The 14,134-nt window shown below is 37.9% G+C and overlaps 1 protein-coding gene across 5 annotated transcripts in view; it reads left to right on the forward strand.

The window, feature by feature from the left end:
* ROBO1 (roundabout guidance receptor 1) overlaps positions 1 to 14,134 on the forward strand; it is a 727,411-nt gene that overhangs the window by 667,585 nt on the left and 45,692 nt on the right. For all 5 annotated transcript variants that reach the window (XM_051640235.1, XM_051640252.1, XM_051640268.1 and 2 more), the window contains 5 exons: positions 96 to 262; positions 3,597 to 3,718; positions 6,087 to 6,318; positions 7,574 to 7,695; positions 11,192 to 11,363. In XM_051640235.1, coding sequence (XP_051496195.1) covers positions 96 to 262; positions 3,597 to 3,718; positions 6,087 to 6,318; positions 7,574 to 7,695; positions 11,192 to 11,363 — 815 coding nt within the window. The remainder of the gene's footprint in view (positions 1 to 95; positions 263 to 3,596; positions 3,719 to 6,086; positions 6,319 to 7,573; positions 7,696 to 11,191; positions 11,364 to 14,134) is intronic.

Genomic DNA, 14,134 nt, shown 5'->3' on the forward strand with positions numbered 1-14,134 from the left:
ATGATTCTCATGTGATCTTGCTGTACTTAACGCTTATTTATAATACGTTGTTAAAGAAGCACATGCTGACCTTTTGTTACATGTTTTATCCTTAGCCATGCATCTGGTAGCAGCTGGCAGACTGTAGCTGAAAATGTGAAAACAGAGAGTTTTGCAGTTAAAGGGCTAAAACCTAGTGCAATATATCTATTCCTTGTGAGGGCAGCTAATGCATATGGACTAAGTGACCCAAGCCAAATATCTGATCCAGTGAAAACTCAAGGTAAGCTTTTGATACTGAACATTTATGACATTGTGGCTGTCACAAGTTGACTGAGCAAAGCCAGATGTAGGAATTCTGCTAGCTTTCGTCTGTCTGTCTATCCTGGCTATAATATATGCTACAGAATAACTTATATTTGCCTATAACACAGATTGTAATAGCTGCTTAGACAGCATATTGCATTGCCTAAGGGCACCCTAGTATCTCTTATCCAAAGATAGTTACATCTTGCAGGATAGCTCTTGTTAGCAAAAGAAATAATCTCTGATTTTAAGTTATCATGCAAATCCTCAGATTCCTTGAATTTATATTATTAAGTCCAGTGAATCAAATGAGGCTTAAGACTGAGACAGAGAGAACCAGCACATAATCTAATTTGGTTTCTGCTGCATTACGACAGAGAGACAGTTAAAACGTGAAGGAATTGGATATCATGAGCCAATAAAGAAGAGTTTTTGACAGTATATTAAAAGTATTGCCATAGTATGACTATTGAAAGTAAAACAGTAGAGAAGAGAGACAATGCTTACGGATAGCCAAGTGGAAGCAAAGGCCAGGTAGTAGTGTATGAAGGAGTAATATAAAATGTAACATAACTTTGTGTTCACTGTAGAAAATAAATGACACTTAGGATGCTGTACAGGGAATAATACACTGCAACTTTGCTGCGTGCATCTTTCCAGTGTAAATACTTTGATTCTTAAGAAGAGAAAAACTAGACATTCTTTTTCAAAGGAGAAGTGATGGAGATCATCTTTCCTTCTTTTTTCTTTCCTACTTTTCCTGTTTACTGGAGAAGTTGACCCATTGGCTTATTGAGAGTGTCTGTCTTGTATGCTTGTTTCTTTGTTTGCATAAGTAAGTCCATGTTTGTTTTTGAAAGGAAGTTCCTTAACAGAAACAAAGCATTTTTGTTTCCTCACTTTTCATTTGTTCTGAAGTTGGCTTGAAAGCAAGTCTTTCTCCTCTCCCATGGGAAGAGAACAGTTTTATTTTCTTGTCCTTTTCTTTTATGCATTTCTCGTGCTGGGTGACAGTTTCTGTGGATATATAGACAGCAGAGGCACAGCCCCATGAAAAATAGGTATTGCACCAATTCCTAAGTCTGCTACCAAGGAAAGATTTAGTAACCTAATTTAGTAATTTCTGTGCCCCCAGAAATAGGGCAATACATGTTATTACGCAGGCAGCCTGCAGTGTTCTGCAGTGTTTTTCATGCTGTGGGGAGTAATTCCTGGAGATGAAATGAGATATTGGGTCTGAATGTCCCAAATGTGCTGATCACTGTCCTGACTCTGATAAAGAACAAATAAGGCAGAGTTCAGTCACATAACTGAATGATTCTTAATGGTGTGGAGAAGCTTTGCTGTCCTCTGGTCATCTAGTAGAGCTGGACACCTGAGAACAACACAAAGCCTGAGTGAAAATAGCAACCAATATATAATTATTTTTTTTCAAGAAATATAATCAAGTGTAAAATTCTTTAAAGTAGTTCCATTCTTCAGTACCATTTTAGTTTTGTCAAAGTTGTGGTCTAGCAAAGTTCAAAAATGTCCCAGTTCACTTTTGTCTAGAAGGTGGTGTAGTCTTGTCCTAAATGCATGTCCAGACCAGGAGCCTAACCTATCTTCATCTTTATACTTTACCAACATTAACAACAACATGCTTAGGTGTTCTCACTGGCAGTCCCTGTCTTGGGAGCTTGGAGCCAAAGCAAGAAAAAATATGTATTGTTGTATAGCACAGGTGTGCAAATGACTGAGCTGACTTGAATCATATTGTTGATGACTCATCTTTTATGACTAGCAAAGATAGAACTAATTATTCCACTGACTTTCCAGTTACATTCAAAGCAGGGTGATTGTTAGGCAGCTCCCCAAACAGAATGCTTTCCTTAATGCTTTCAAACTTTGAGGGGACGGAAATACTCTGATAAGTTGTTTGGCAGAACATAATTATGTGTGGATACAGCAATGACTCGGTGGGTTTTTTAGTTTTGTGGGGTTTTTTTTTATTATTATCAGTGTTCCTTGCTAAGAGTCCAGATTTGTCACCCACTGATGACACACTAACTTAAGTTTGCTTCTTTAACTTTGAAGAAATGCCATCTTCTTTTAATTATGTTGAGGAAACTGTGATAAATGTTCAAAGTGCCATAGGCTTCGTATTGACAAATGGGAACTATATTTCTGGAAATAAACTTGTCCTCATACCTTGTCCTAATGCATTCTTACAATGTTTTATTATTATTTACACAAGACAGAAGCTGGTAAACTGAGAATATGACCATGCAAAAAACATGCTTTACAACTGTTGCACTTGCATTTAATAATTGTCTTCGACTGCACTATCCAAACCTCAGCTTTCGAGAGAAGTCTACACACCTGCTGAGACTTATTTAAGTAGTTATAGTTGTACATAAATACAGGCATATTTTATGTGTACACTGTCTTTGGCAGTTCTTACAAGCAGACAGGTATGGAAATTTCCAAGGTCTTCAGAGAGCAGAACTCTTGAAGATTTCCTGTTCTTGCCTAGTTACTAGAGAAGGCCAGGCAGCAAAGTAGTAGACTACAGTAAATTTTATGTAATCCATTACTCTGTATCTGGAATTAAATTTAAAAAAAAAATAAATCACTTTAAGTACTTTTCATGAATTTCCCACTGTGATTTTTAGCCATAGTCAGCATGGTATTTGTTTAAATTGAGTGATCAAAGAGAGAGATACGAAATCAATGCAGAAGCTATGTTACTCTGCTGTCCATAGTTCATGTATATTTTAGACACCCTATTAGTAATTGCGCTATAAATTTTGTATGTCTGACAGTCATTCCATTTCAGTTAAATATGCTTTTCAAAGGCTGTGCATGCAGAAAATATGTTTCCATTGTACCATTGCGTATTTTGAGAGGAATTTGTCCCTTCATGCGTATGAACAATTCTTTTAGCTGTAAGATAGACCAAATGTCAGAAGAGCCAGACATTATTCAGCTGTGCTCTGCCTCCTGTTTACAGTAGTCACTTGCCATCAGAGAAGCTGCAGCCACATGACTCATTTTTCTTTTGTGCAGTTGTTACATTTCTTTTGTAATTAAAACCAGTAAGTTAGGCCGTGAATTTATCTGAAGATCCAGCTTCTGCAAAGAAAGTGCAGTGCATTGATTTGGTACTACCTACACATTGGTGACTTGCTCCCCAAAATATTTGATGTAGTTTTTTCTTTCGTAATTGGGAAGTACTTAGGGTATAATTTATGATAAATTCATTTGTATTTATATACACTTACTTTAACAATCATGTATACTTGTGAGAATGGAATCTTAAATTATTACAGATGTTCCACCAACAAGTCAAGGTGTGGATCACAAGCAGGTCCAGAGGGAGCTGGGTGATGTGGTACTACATCTGCACAACCCTACTATCCTTTCTTCCTCCTCAATTGAAGTTCATTGGACTGTAAGTATAAATCGATATCAAGGAGATCGTTACATATACTGCTGAACTGTACTCTTTGACTACAATGGAGTCACATTTTAGGAAGCTGTGTAGTTGTACGCTTGCAAATGTTTTTCTCTAGAATAAGTGCTACATGGGCTTTGCTTTTCCTACTTCATTAAATGTTCTCCCATTTTCACCACTTTATGTCTCTAGTTAGTGCTGCTTACAATATGGTTAGAGTTGCAGAGTCCTCCTCTGGAAGCTAAAGGTCTGATCAAAGCTTTCTTAACTCATATAATTTGAAGCTTTTGCACTGCTTTCAGTAGGAGGTGTATTGGTCACCTAATGAGGGAACATGGGCACTTCCCTGTCTCTCAGTCACCAGTGGAGGGAAAAGCAGAATTCTGCTTGAAAGTCTAACCTCCATCCTGTGAACATACTGAGAAATGCACTCAAACCCATATAGCCTCATCTGAACCAATTCTTTCCCATGGTGCTATGAATACCCACAGTACAGGGAGAAGAGACTAAAAGGGGAAAGGGTTTTCGGATGTTGTATTGACATTGCTCTGACAGGAGGAAGCAGGAAGTTGGCTGCAAGGAGGATGTAGCAAAGGAAATGAGAGAGAGGAAATGATGCTATAGAAGTCCCGAAGCAAGGGGAATGGGAACCTACGTGAAAAAGATTCAAGTAGGCTTACAAGGCTGAGGCCTCAGTGAGAGAAAGGGTTAGAAATGGCTTACTGTGGGAAACATTTGGCCATCAAGGTAGAATTGAAGAGAATGAACAACACAGGAAACTGCAAGTACCAAGCAATGAGATATGAAAATATAATTCAAAGAAAATAATTTTTAAAATAGAACGCAGAATTAACTAAAAATGGGGGGTAATTATACCAGTTTCAGGAATACATCCAAAGGGAGTGAGCTTTGAGGTCTTTTCGGGACTCCTATCTGAATATATCAGTATATTCACAGGGACAGTGTAGGAGAGCACAGGGTGTAGCCCCTGCCATGCCATGGCAAAACCTTTTCACACAAACAAAAGGTGCTTTTGCTTTGTAAATGAGCCCTAGCCCAATAGACCTGGTCCATGAAGATAAATAATATCTGCTGTGTTTCATGGTAATTATACTGTCACCTGCAGTATGGCCACCTGCAGCAGGCAATCTAATGTTTTAACTAATAATGATAAAACATCCTTGAGGTTCCTAGCATGAGTTTGTTTGACCTTTACTTACAGTACAACCTTTTCCAGACAGGCAGTTTTTGTCAGTCTCTTGGGTGGCCTGTGGCTTCTCTGCAATTTCAAAAATAAGCATTACCTCAGTTTCAGCTAACACATGCATTCTTTATGTGATTATTTAAAATGAAATGTGATGCTTTTTGGAGGAAAATAGCAAGCAAACAGTTTTATTGTATCATTGTATGAGGTTTTTGAAAATACGGAAAATGTGATGCACTTCAGAAATTTTTGTTGTTGTTACTGGAATTTCCTATTCCTCAGAAATTGAAAACAGTAGTTAAAAGATAGCGAATGCTCCACAACAGATCACCTGTATAGGATAGTTTTCTGTTTCAGGTATAGCCAAACACATTGATTCCCTCCTTTGTTACCTCTGTCTAAAAAGCACTCAGGATCACTGAGTATAATTTTGATCTACTTTTCCGAGTCTCATCTGTGTTACCATATTTAGTTTTGTGACCCTCTTCAGAACCCTTTCAAAACAGCCATCTCCTTCCAGCAGAGGAGCCTCCCATGACATGGTTGGTTGGACATGGAGGGAGTGCTTGGACACGCCTGCCCTCTGATCTGTCTAGCCTAATCACAGCCATGGAGAAACTGCCAGCTGGTTGCCCTTTCAATTCACTTTCACCCAAAGGAAGCAGGCAGAAAGCACTGCTCATTTCATGGATCTTTAGAGGCTTCCATACCTCGGCAGGCTCTTTCTTTGGTCTCCATATTAACCACCCTGAGTTGTGGAGCTGCAGATCCTGTGCCCTCACCCTTCCCTCCTTGCCCTGTGCACTGCTGGGCAGATTCAGGTGGAGAGAAGTCTGGCCTGTCCTGAACTTCATTGCTATGTGGATGTTGTGGCTGTTCATTTCACAGACCTGGGTCATATTATACAACTCCATTATCCCCCTTTAATGCCTTCATAAATCTGCAGAAACCAGTGCAGTTCTACCAGTATCCAACAGATTAAGGCATTTGTGAATCAGGCCTGTAATTTGCTGTAATGCAAGGAGCCTTTATATACTTAAGCAGTGTTGTTTACTTTGAACAAAATGAATGGGTAGTCCCAGAACTGTGAATAGTATCACAGACCTCGTTCCTCGTGCATATTTGTTAACGGATGTGTTGTGTCTTCTGCTGTTTTTCCAGGTGGACCAGCAATCCCAGTATATTCAAGGATATAAAATTCTGTACCGGCCAACACCAGCATCCTATGGAGAGTCAGAGTGGTTAATCTTTGAAGTGAGGACTCCAACCAAGAACAGCGTTATCATTCCTGAGCTGAAGAAAGGTGTAAACTATGAAATCAAGGCCCGCCCTTTTTTTAATGAGTTTCAGGGAGCAGATAGCGAAGTGAAATTTGCAAAGACCCTGGAAGAAGGCAAGTAGGAGCCAGACTCTCTTCATCTTTCCTTTTTGAAGTAGTAGTCTGGCCTGCTTTCCTCTGATATGTTCATTATTTGATTTTGTTTGAAGTGCATGCTGTTTGAGAACAGCAATCTGCAGCAGAGGAGCTTGTCTTGGGCTGATCATTATGTGAATTGTTTGGTGACACAGAAGTAAATATTCAGAACGACACGCGAGAGACAGAGAGAGAGGGATGTGCAAAAATCCCCTCCAACACACAATGGGAAATGTGCTTTTTATCTTCCCTCCAGTGTGCACTCCTCCCTGCTGAGTTCATGGTCTGGTCACAAGTGACTTCTGTCAGATTCAAGCACTTGCTAATCACTATCTAGAGTAGATAGCAGACACTGCAGAAATCATCAAAGCGCTATAGCTGGGGGAATGGAAACCACATTTTTAGAAAGCTTTTATATCTGGATCAATCAGTAAGACAAAATGAAAAGAAGAATGAGGGCAACAGATACAGTGGACTAAATCGTATGTTTCCATCTCATACATGTGCTAAGAAGAGAGGGCTCATGAAGTCCTTCTTTTTGTTGCTGCTCAGGCATAAAGGGTATGCAAAATGGCTAGTGCCTCTGAATAGGGATTTCAGTGCCTCTGTTGGGATGTGCAACCCTTTCCCTTCTCTCTTCCCTCCCCAGTATAAATGCCATGTAGCTCTGGTTTATTTGTGCAAATGGTGTGCTTAACTGCATTCATCTTAAGCATCAGCTAAGCATCCAGTTTTTAGAAAGACTATTTCAAATTTAAAAGTTAGATTGTATTGTGTGTTCATATTAACAGATTCTGTCCTGATTTTAATAAGTTTTGTATTGTGCATTATTATTTATGCCCTAGAGGAACTGAGATTTAGCATTCTACTGGGATCAATTTATAGACTATTTTTCAAAACTGTTGATCCTGGGTTAGATGATTAGCGACCAATGTCAAATTCAGTGCTGTGACAAATATTCAGGTAATGGATATCTTGAGTTTGGACAGTCTGGCGACGAGTGTGACTTTTCTTGTCCTGCACAGCAAGACTGCAGCAGGACTCAGGAGCCTGGTTGCAGGACCACATCACTTTCCTTCTATGTAAATTTAACTTACAGGCAAGAACTGCCCTCACTGAACAGTGGGGCATACAATAATGCATTTGTGTAGCCCAGAAATCAGCTTCCTCTTAAAAAAACTCACTTCTGCATGTGATGAACTTAATGGTTCAATCTTTCTTTCCAAACAAACAGCTCCTAGTGCTCCACCTCAGAGTGTTTCAGTAACTAAGAACGATGGGAACGGGACGGCAATTGTGGTCACCTGGCAGCCACCCCCCGAGGACAACCAGAACGGGATGGTTCAAGAATACAAGGTACTAGTGGCATGCTTTGATCCTGTGGCAGGATTATTGGCCAGGTAGTGACGGTCAGGTGGTTCGTGGATGCCTGGCTCCATCTAGTGGTTAGTCACAGCAAATGAGGTGGAAAACCACTTTGAATCCCGCTCCATATTTAGTAATTCTCTCTAGATGGTAGCAAGCAATTAAAACAGCCTCCGTAAATCAAAGCAAAGGGTCAACACTCTTAATTAAAACAACTACCTTCTTACCTTCATTAAAAACTGAGAAATGCACACACAAGTAGAGAGGAAACCATACCTGTTTGAGGACCATTTTGTGACTCAAAAACATTGGAGGAGGTAATAAATATAAACAGGCTTAATGAGTTGAAAAGCTCAGGGATAATAATTAACAGTGTTAAGATCGGAGTAAATTATGCTTAACTGGGTAGTTAAAAAAAATGGAAAACTCTCAGGTAAATAATGTGATTTTATAATAATAAATATATTTTTATATAAATTTTTCTTTTCTTTCACACAAACACGGCTCTCATTAAGCTATTTCACAAAATGTAAGTACATTATCAAGTGCTTGTTATTAGATGTTCATTTAGCAACACACACTGTATTTATTTTTGGTTCAAACTGCTTTGCAATAATTTACATAGCAAAGTAAGCTTTTTTTTTTTTTTTTTTTTTTTTTTTTAAGCAAGCTACAGACATTTAAAATGTCTAGTTCTGGATATCATGTAAGCGTTATAGCCACCAAGAGGAAGGATCTTTTGTTTCAGTGCCTGCAAATACATATCACATAGAAAAATTTCTAAATTATAATGCCTTGGCTTTTTTTTCCAGGTTAAAACACTGTGCTATAGACATGTATTTCTAGCTATCAAAACCCATTCTGCTTTTTATATTTCATCAATAGAAAAGGGAAAGAGAAGAGATCACTAAGCTTCATGGTCAATTTAGAATAATAAAATGCCTTTCAGAACCTGGTCAGCTGGTAAAAAAATCAGTTTGTGGCTTACTTTCAGATATATAAAGTAATTGTAAAAAAATATATTTGCAAAGTTATTTTTTTAAAGACAGAGCGTGAGCTGAAGAGATGGAATTATTTTCATCCAGAAACTGCATTAGAGGAATGTTAGGTTTGTAAGGACAAAACAATAAAAGTCAGGAAATTCACATTTCCCGATGGATATAGTACCTGACATACCTTCTAGCATTCAGATGTAATAGGCTATCGGGTGCAGGAGCAAATGTCTTGTAGTGCTTGTGCAGCAGTAGATGGCACACTGGCATGCTTCACAGATACATTTTTTGTGTAGGTGCCATTATTGCTGTTTGTGCTTTTCACCATTGACACAAAACAGACACAATGACTATATGTGTAATTGCTATTTAAATTGCTATATGTAATTAATCTTTTTGTCTAAAACCTAAAAAATGCAGAAGCGATTATGTAAGATGAAGAACTAATATCAAGACAAAACCAAAGTCTTGTAAAATCTTCTCATTTTTCTTTGCTCTTTGTTTTTCTATCTCCTACGTTTTCTCCCAGAAAAAATGGTACACATATGTGGGGGAATTCTTTGTTTTCTCAACTTAGGTCTAAGGCAAGAGTGTAGCTAATGTAATTAAAGAATAAAGTAAATAGTAAGTAGGATGCCATCTTAATTGAAGAAGTGTCAGTAGCACACACAAAAAGCCAGAAATTCAAATCACATCACGTCATTACCTCCTTCCCTAGCATGAAGGTAGAAATTCTGTTCTTATACTAATTCTCTCTTCACCTATATGTCTATAATAATGTGAATGCCTCCTTCCTTGATAGCATTCTAAAAACTCCTTTTCATTTACCTGTTCTGGTATACAATCAAATAAAGTATGGCAAGTGCTGAACAACCTCCTGTTTGTTTAACCTAACATTCTTGTTTTGTGAATTTCTCCAAAACATTTTTATGAATTTGTAGTTCACAGTTACAAGTACATAATAAATTGTTTTTATTGTTTGCACATACACCATATACAAGGTGGCAGTAACAATTACAGTGAAAATGACATGTCAAAATGTCATCTTAAATGTTTTGTTCCTCACTTTAATGTATTCTTATTTACATATGAATGTTTTCATGGACCATCCTTTGGTATTTAAGAGCAATATTACTAATATTAATTATAGTTATACTACTACTAACTTGAAACAGTCTTATTATCAGAATTTTAAAAGGAGATTCTCTTCTCTTGTGTGCCTGACATGTTCTGCCTCAGCATTTATGTATATACTGTGTTGGGATTCTATTTCAAAGGTTAAAATACATTTCAGATCCTCGCAGTGTCCCACTAGCCTTGTTTCAAGCTTCGGCATCTATGGAAGGAAAAGAGCCATACAATGTCCTGAAGGTGAAATAAAATTTCCAGTGTCCAGGCAGAAAAGACTTTACAGAAGGAGCCCTAGCAATTGTTGTATATGTGAATCTCTAGCTCATTTACCTGGAAGTCTCCACAGTAGTAGAATTGCACAAGAGATTAAGAGCAGCTGCCTGAGTAGTAAATCTTCCAGGAGCTCCGTATGTCAAAAGCAAGACCTTACCTGCTGTGTTTAGTCAGCACAGATTCAGAAATGCTGCTGTTCTCAGGAAAGTTTGCTTCTCTACAGATAGATTAATGAATTTTACTAATTTAACTTTCTGGATAAATATTCCTTGTAGAGCGCTACATTTGTGGAAAGGGAATAAAAAGGAAATCTATACAGCTTCATACATTTTTTAGGAGATCTAGATTAGCTGCTACTTCATCTTTAATAGCAGTTGGAAGTTCAATCATAACCTTAAAAGCATTTGCCATGTCAACAGTGCAGGCCTAAAAAGATTAAAATATCATATTGTTTCTACCAATCACTTAACATCACTGATGTAATTTATAAAGTGGTGAATTGCAGTTGGTAGGCCTGTGTCCTGATCTCAAACAAAAAATGAGATCTGGTATCATGCTGTTGTCTCTAAACAGAAGATGGCATACTTCTCAGTCCTTGCATCTTGCTGCCATTCTTTAAAAAATGATACCAGTTCTTTTGTGACATCATGTGATGAAAGATTTGCCCTTGCTCCTGAGTGAAGAAAGCCTTGCTTGATGAATGATTCCTGATCAAGAGAATTGCAAATTCATTTAACTGAATGCTCTTACTTTCTTGTTTATGTGAATGATTCTTGGCTACGGGGCTTCCTTTATTTGTTGGACATTACTAATGCTTTTAGTTTTATTAGCACTGATGTCACTGGTTGAGCTGTAGATTAATCACAGTAAACCCATCAATAATTTTAGTAGTTGGAGCTGTTCTTTGGAGCAAGAATTATCTTTTCGGTATTCATACAGTGCCTAGGACAGCAATCCATGACTGTAGATGTTAGAGTAGTGACCAAGTCTAAATTTCTTCAGCAGAAGGGAATGCATCATCCTCCTGTCTGTTTATCCTTCGGTGTTAAATTTTGAATGTTTATGCGTAACACACACTTAATTCTTTGCAGGTTTGGTGTCTTGGCAATGAAAGTAGATACCATATAAACAAGACAGTAGATGGTTCCACCTTTTCTGTAGTCATCCCCTCCCTAGTTCCTGGTATTCGATACAGCGTGGAAGTGGCAGCAAGTACTGGAGCTGGACCTGGAGTGAAAAGCGATCCTCAGTTTATCCAATTAGGTAAGCCTGCTGGTAATCCTATCTACTGGTTTCAGTGATTTTTGTTTGCTTGCTCTTGTCTTTTATGGCAGCAGAAATACTTTCAAGACAAGTGAAATAGATAGTGTTACTTGATCTCTGGGATAGCAGGATTTGGCATTTCTGGTTTTAAACTTGCCTTAGAACTGCATTCTAAAAATGGGATTATAACAACACCTCTTTTTTGTTTTGTTTTGTTGTTTTGTATTTGATCTCCCAATTCAGCAGTGTTTTTTGGTTATTGATTTCCAAAGTGTTAAGACTGGTACATTGAAACATGTAGGGGAGTATGAATCACCGAGTGTTGGTTCACTTTAGTTTATGGTTGTAATTTGTCTTGATCAGATTTTATCTTTCTTTATTGAAGCAAAACCCAAGAGCAAGCTAAAATTAGGCATAATAAACATTAACTCTATAAGAAAGCTAGTAAATAACCCAAGTACAGGAAAAAGAGCTCACGCATATGATTTACAATAATCTTGACCTTCTAATTTTGTTTACACCAAGCATTTCTCTGCCATAAGTGCAGATCAAGGGCATTGCTCCTGGATGTATGTGGGAGAAATGTATCTTATTTATATAAAGTGCCTTTAGGTGCATATAGTCACAAGCTGTTTTACCAGTGTGTCTATATCAAAATATCTTATCATTACAGTATATAATTATGAAAGCAAACTCAGCATATTGCTTTTGAGTTTAAGTCCTGTCTGTCTCTGTATCATTAGTAGATCTTCCTTGTTGTTTAAAGAACTATCATTACTGCATGTGAAAACAAGATCAAACAACTAATATATTCCCTGGCAAATTACATGTACCTTTCCTTGGCTATTAAAATGAAGGTCATCTTTAGCTTATTTAACTTAAACAATAATATGATTCCCAATTACATTAATAGAGATTTTACAACAAAAATACACAGTTTATATTATAGTCCATTAATATGTGCAAACCCCATAGTTATTTTTTGGATTGTTCTTTCCTACAGCCAGCTTTTAAGTCAAGGTCAGGTTTGCTAGATTTTTAAAATTTTTAATTAGCAAGCCTTATGAGTGTAAAATAATGGAGTAACCTCAATAGTCACAACCAAAGACTTTATAACTAGTTTTTTTGTTGTTGTTGTTTGTTTGTTTGTTTTTTCTGTTGATAAGCAAATGCTAAATGAAGGTGAAGTTTATAATGGAACTTAATCACTTTGGGGTTTTGGTAAGTGGAAAAAGAAATAAATTATGCTCTGCCAGGGTAAGATTTTTGTCTGCTTGTGGGTTCCTGGCTTTTACAGACACTTTTAGAAAGCATGGAGCAATCACATACACCAGAAAGTGTTCCAATATGTAAGTTGGTAGAATCCAGGTATTACCTTGAGGCCGGGGTTTGCTTTCATAGTTTGTACTGCTTGCTTCTAATTAAGTGGCATGACCAAATCTTCATATACTGTAGTAAAACTCGCATAATTTGGTTGTTACATGGCAAAGACCTGAAGACAGAAGCCTCATGGATATCCATGCCACTTGAAACAGCACAAGGAAGTACCTAGACAGTGCTGCGGTCTTTTTGGCAACCGCAGGAGGCTGCTGAAAAGTAGTACTAAAATTGAAGACAAGTACCTTTGAGTAGCACAGATTAACTTAAAATCATCAAGGCAGATGAATGGCTCCAGTTTAACTAACTCTTCCCTGTGATGTAAGTTACCCTACAGCCCCCATACGGAATCACATTCTTAGTTCTTGGATATGCTCCCAGCGTGGGGGTGGAGCAGACACTGGAGTTTTCTGGTAGCTCTTCTGAAGAAAGAAAATTAATTTGTTGATGTCATCAATTGGCACTTTTCACCAGCAATAAATTACATAGTTACAGAGAGAAGGAAGGGAGGCCAGGGAGAGGGAGGAAAGAGGACTGAGGATGCCTTTTAGACGGTTTGAAAGAGTCCTTACTCCCTGTAGGTACATTTTCTAGGAGCTGCATGTTTGCCACTGACAACTTCAAGTTTCTACCCAATTAGTGCTTCAGGAAATCTTTTCCTTATCTGAATTAACACAATCCTTTTTTTTTTTTTTTTGTTAAGCTGAATAAGAATTCTGTGTGTGAAAACAGGATTTACTACATGATTTAGATATTAATTTACTTTTTTATTTATTTTTTTTTACAATCTTTTTCATTGAAATACTTCTCCTTAAAATGTCTGTCCTCCTGTGTTTTTCTTAAAAAAATGTGAGATGAGGTTGTGGCTGGCTCTGGAGCATCCAAAGAAGAGGGTTTTTTCCCCAGTGTAGCCTGCTGCTCATATTTGAGACTGCGTGCTGTTCAGGGTGTTCCCAGGTTTGTGACTCTAAGAAATGCCTGGGCAGAGTTTCAGCCAGGTGAGTGACAGGAGGAAGCTTCACCTTTCAGAGGCCGCCTTCCAGAACAAGAGGGGAAATGGACAAGGAGAAATGGAGCTCTGAGAGCTGAGGCGTGCAGTTGGAGTCCCATGCATCAGCTGAGCTGTGATAACTGACCTTCTGCACACACTTAACCTGTTACAAGACAGACACAAATTGTAAGCTCAAAGCTCTTTCATTGTCCATGTCACACCTGACATGAAGCAGCTCACTGAGCTGCAGTACCCCAGACATTCCATGCCACCAGAGACAAGCCAACCATATACTTACTTACTATTCCAAAATAATCTTTCAGTGTTTAAAATCAGATCAACCAAAAAACCACCTGTGTTCTTAAAACACTTTCCTTGGGGCTTCTGAATTTTGCTCTTGATT

Source organism: Apus apus, chromosome 1, assembly GCF_020740795.1.
Source record: "Apus apus isolate bApuApu2 chromosome 1, bApuApu2.pri.cur, whole genome shotgun sequence".
NCBI lineage: Eukaryota > Metazoa > Chordata > Aves > Apodiformes > Apodidae > Apus > Apus apus.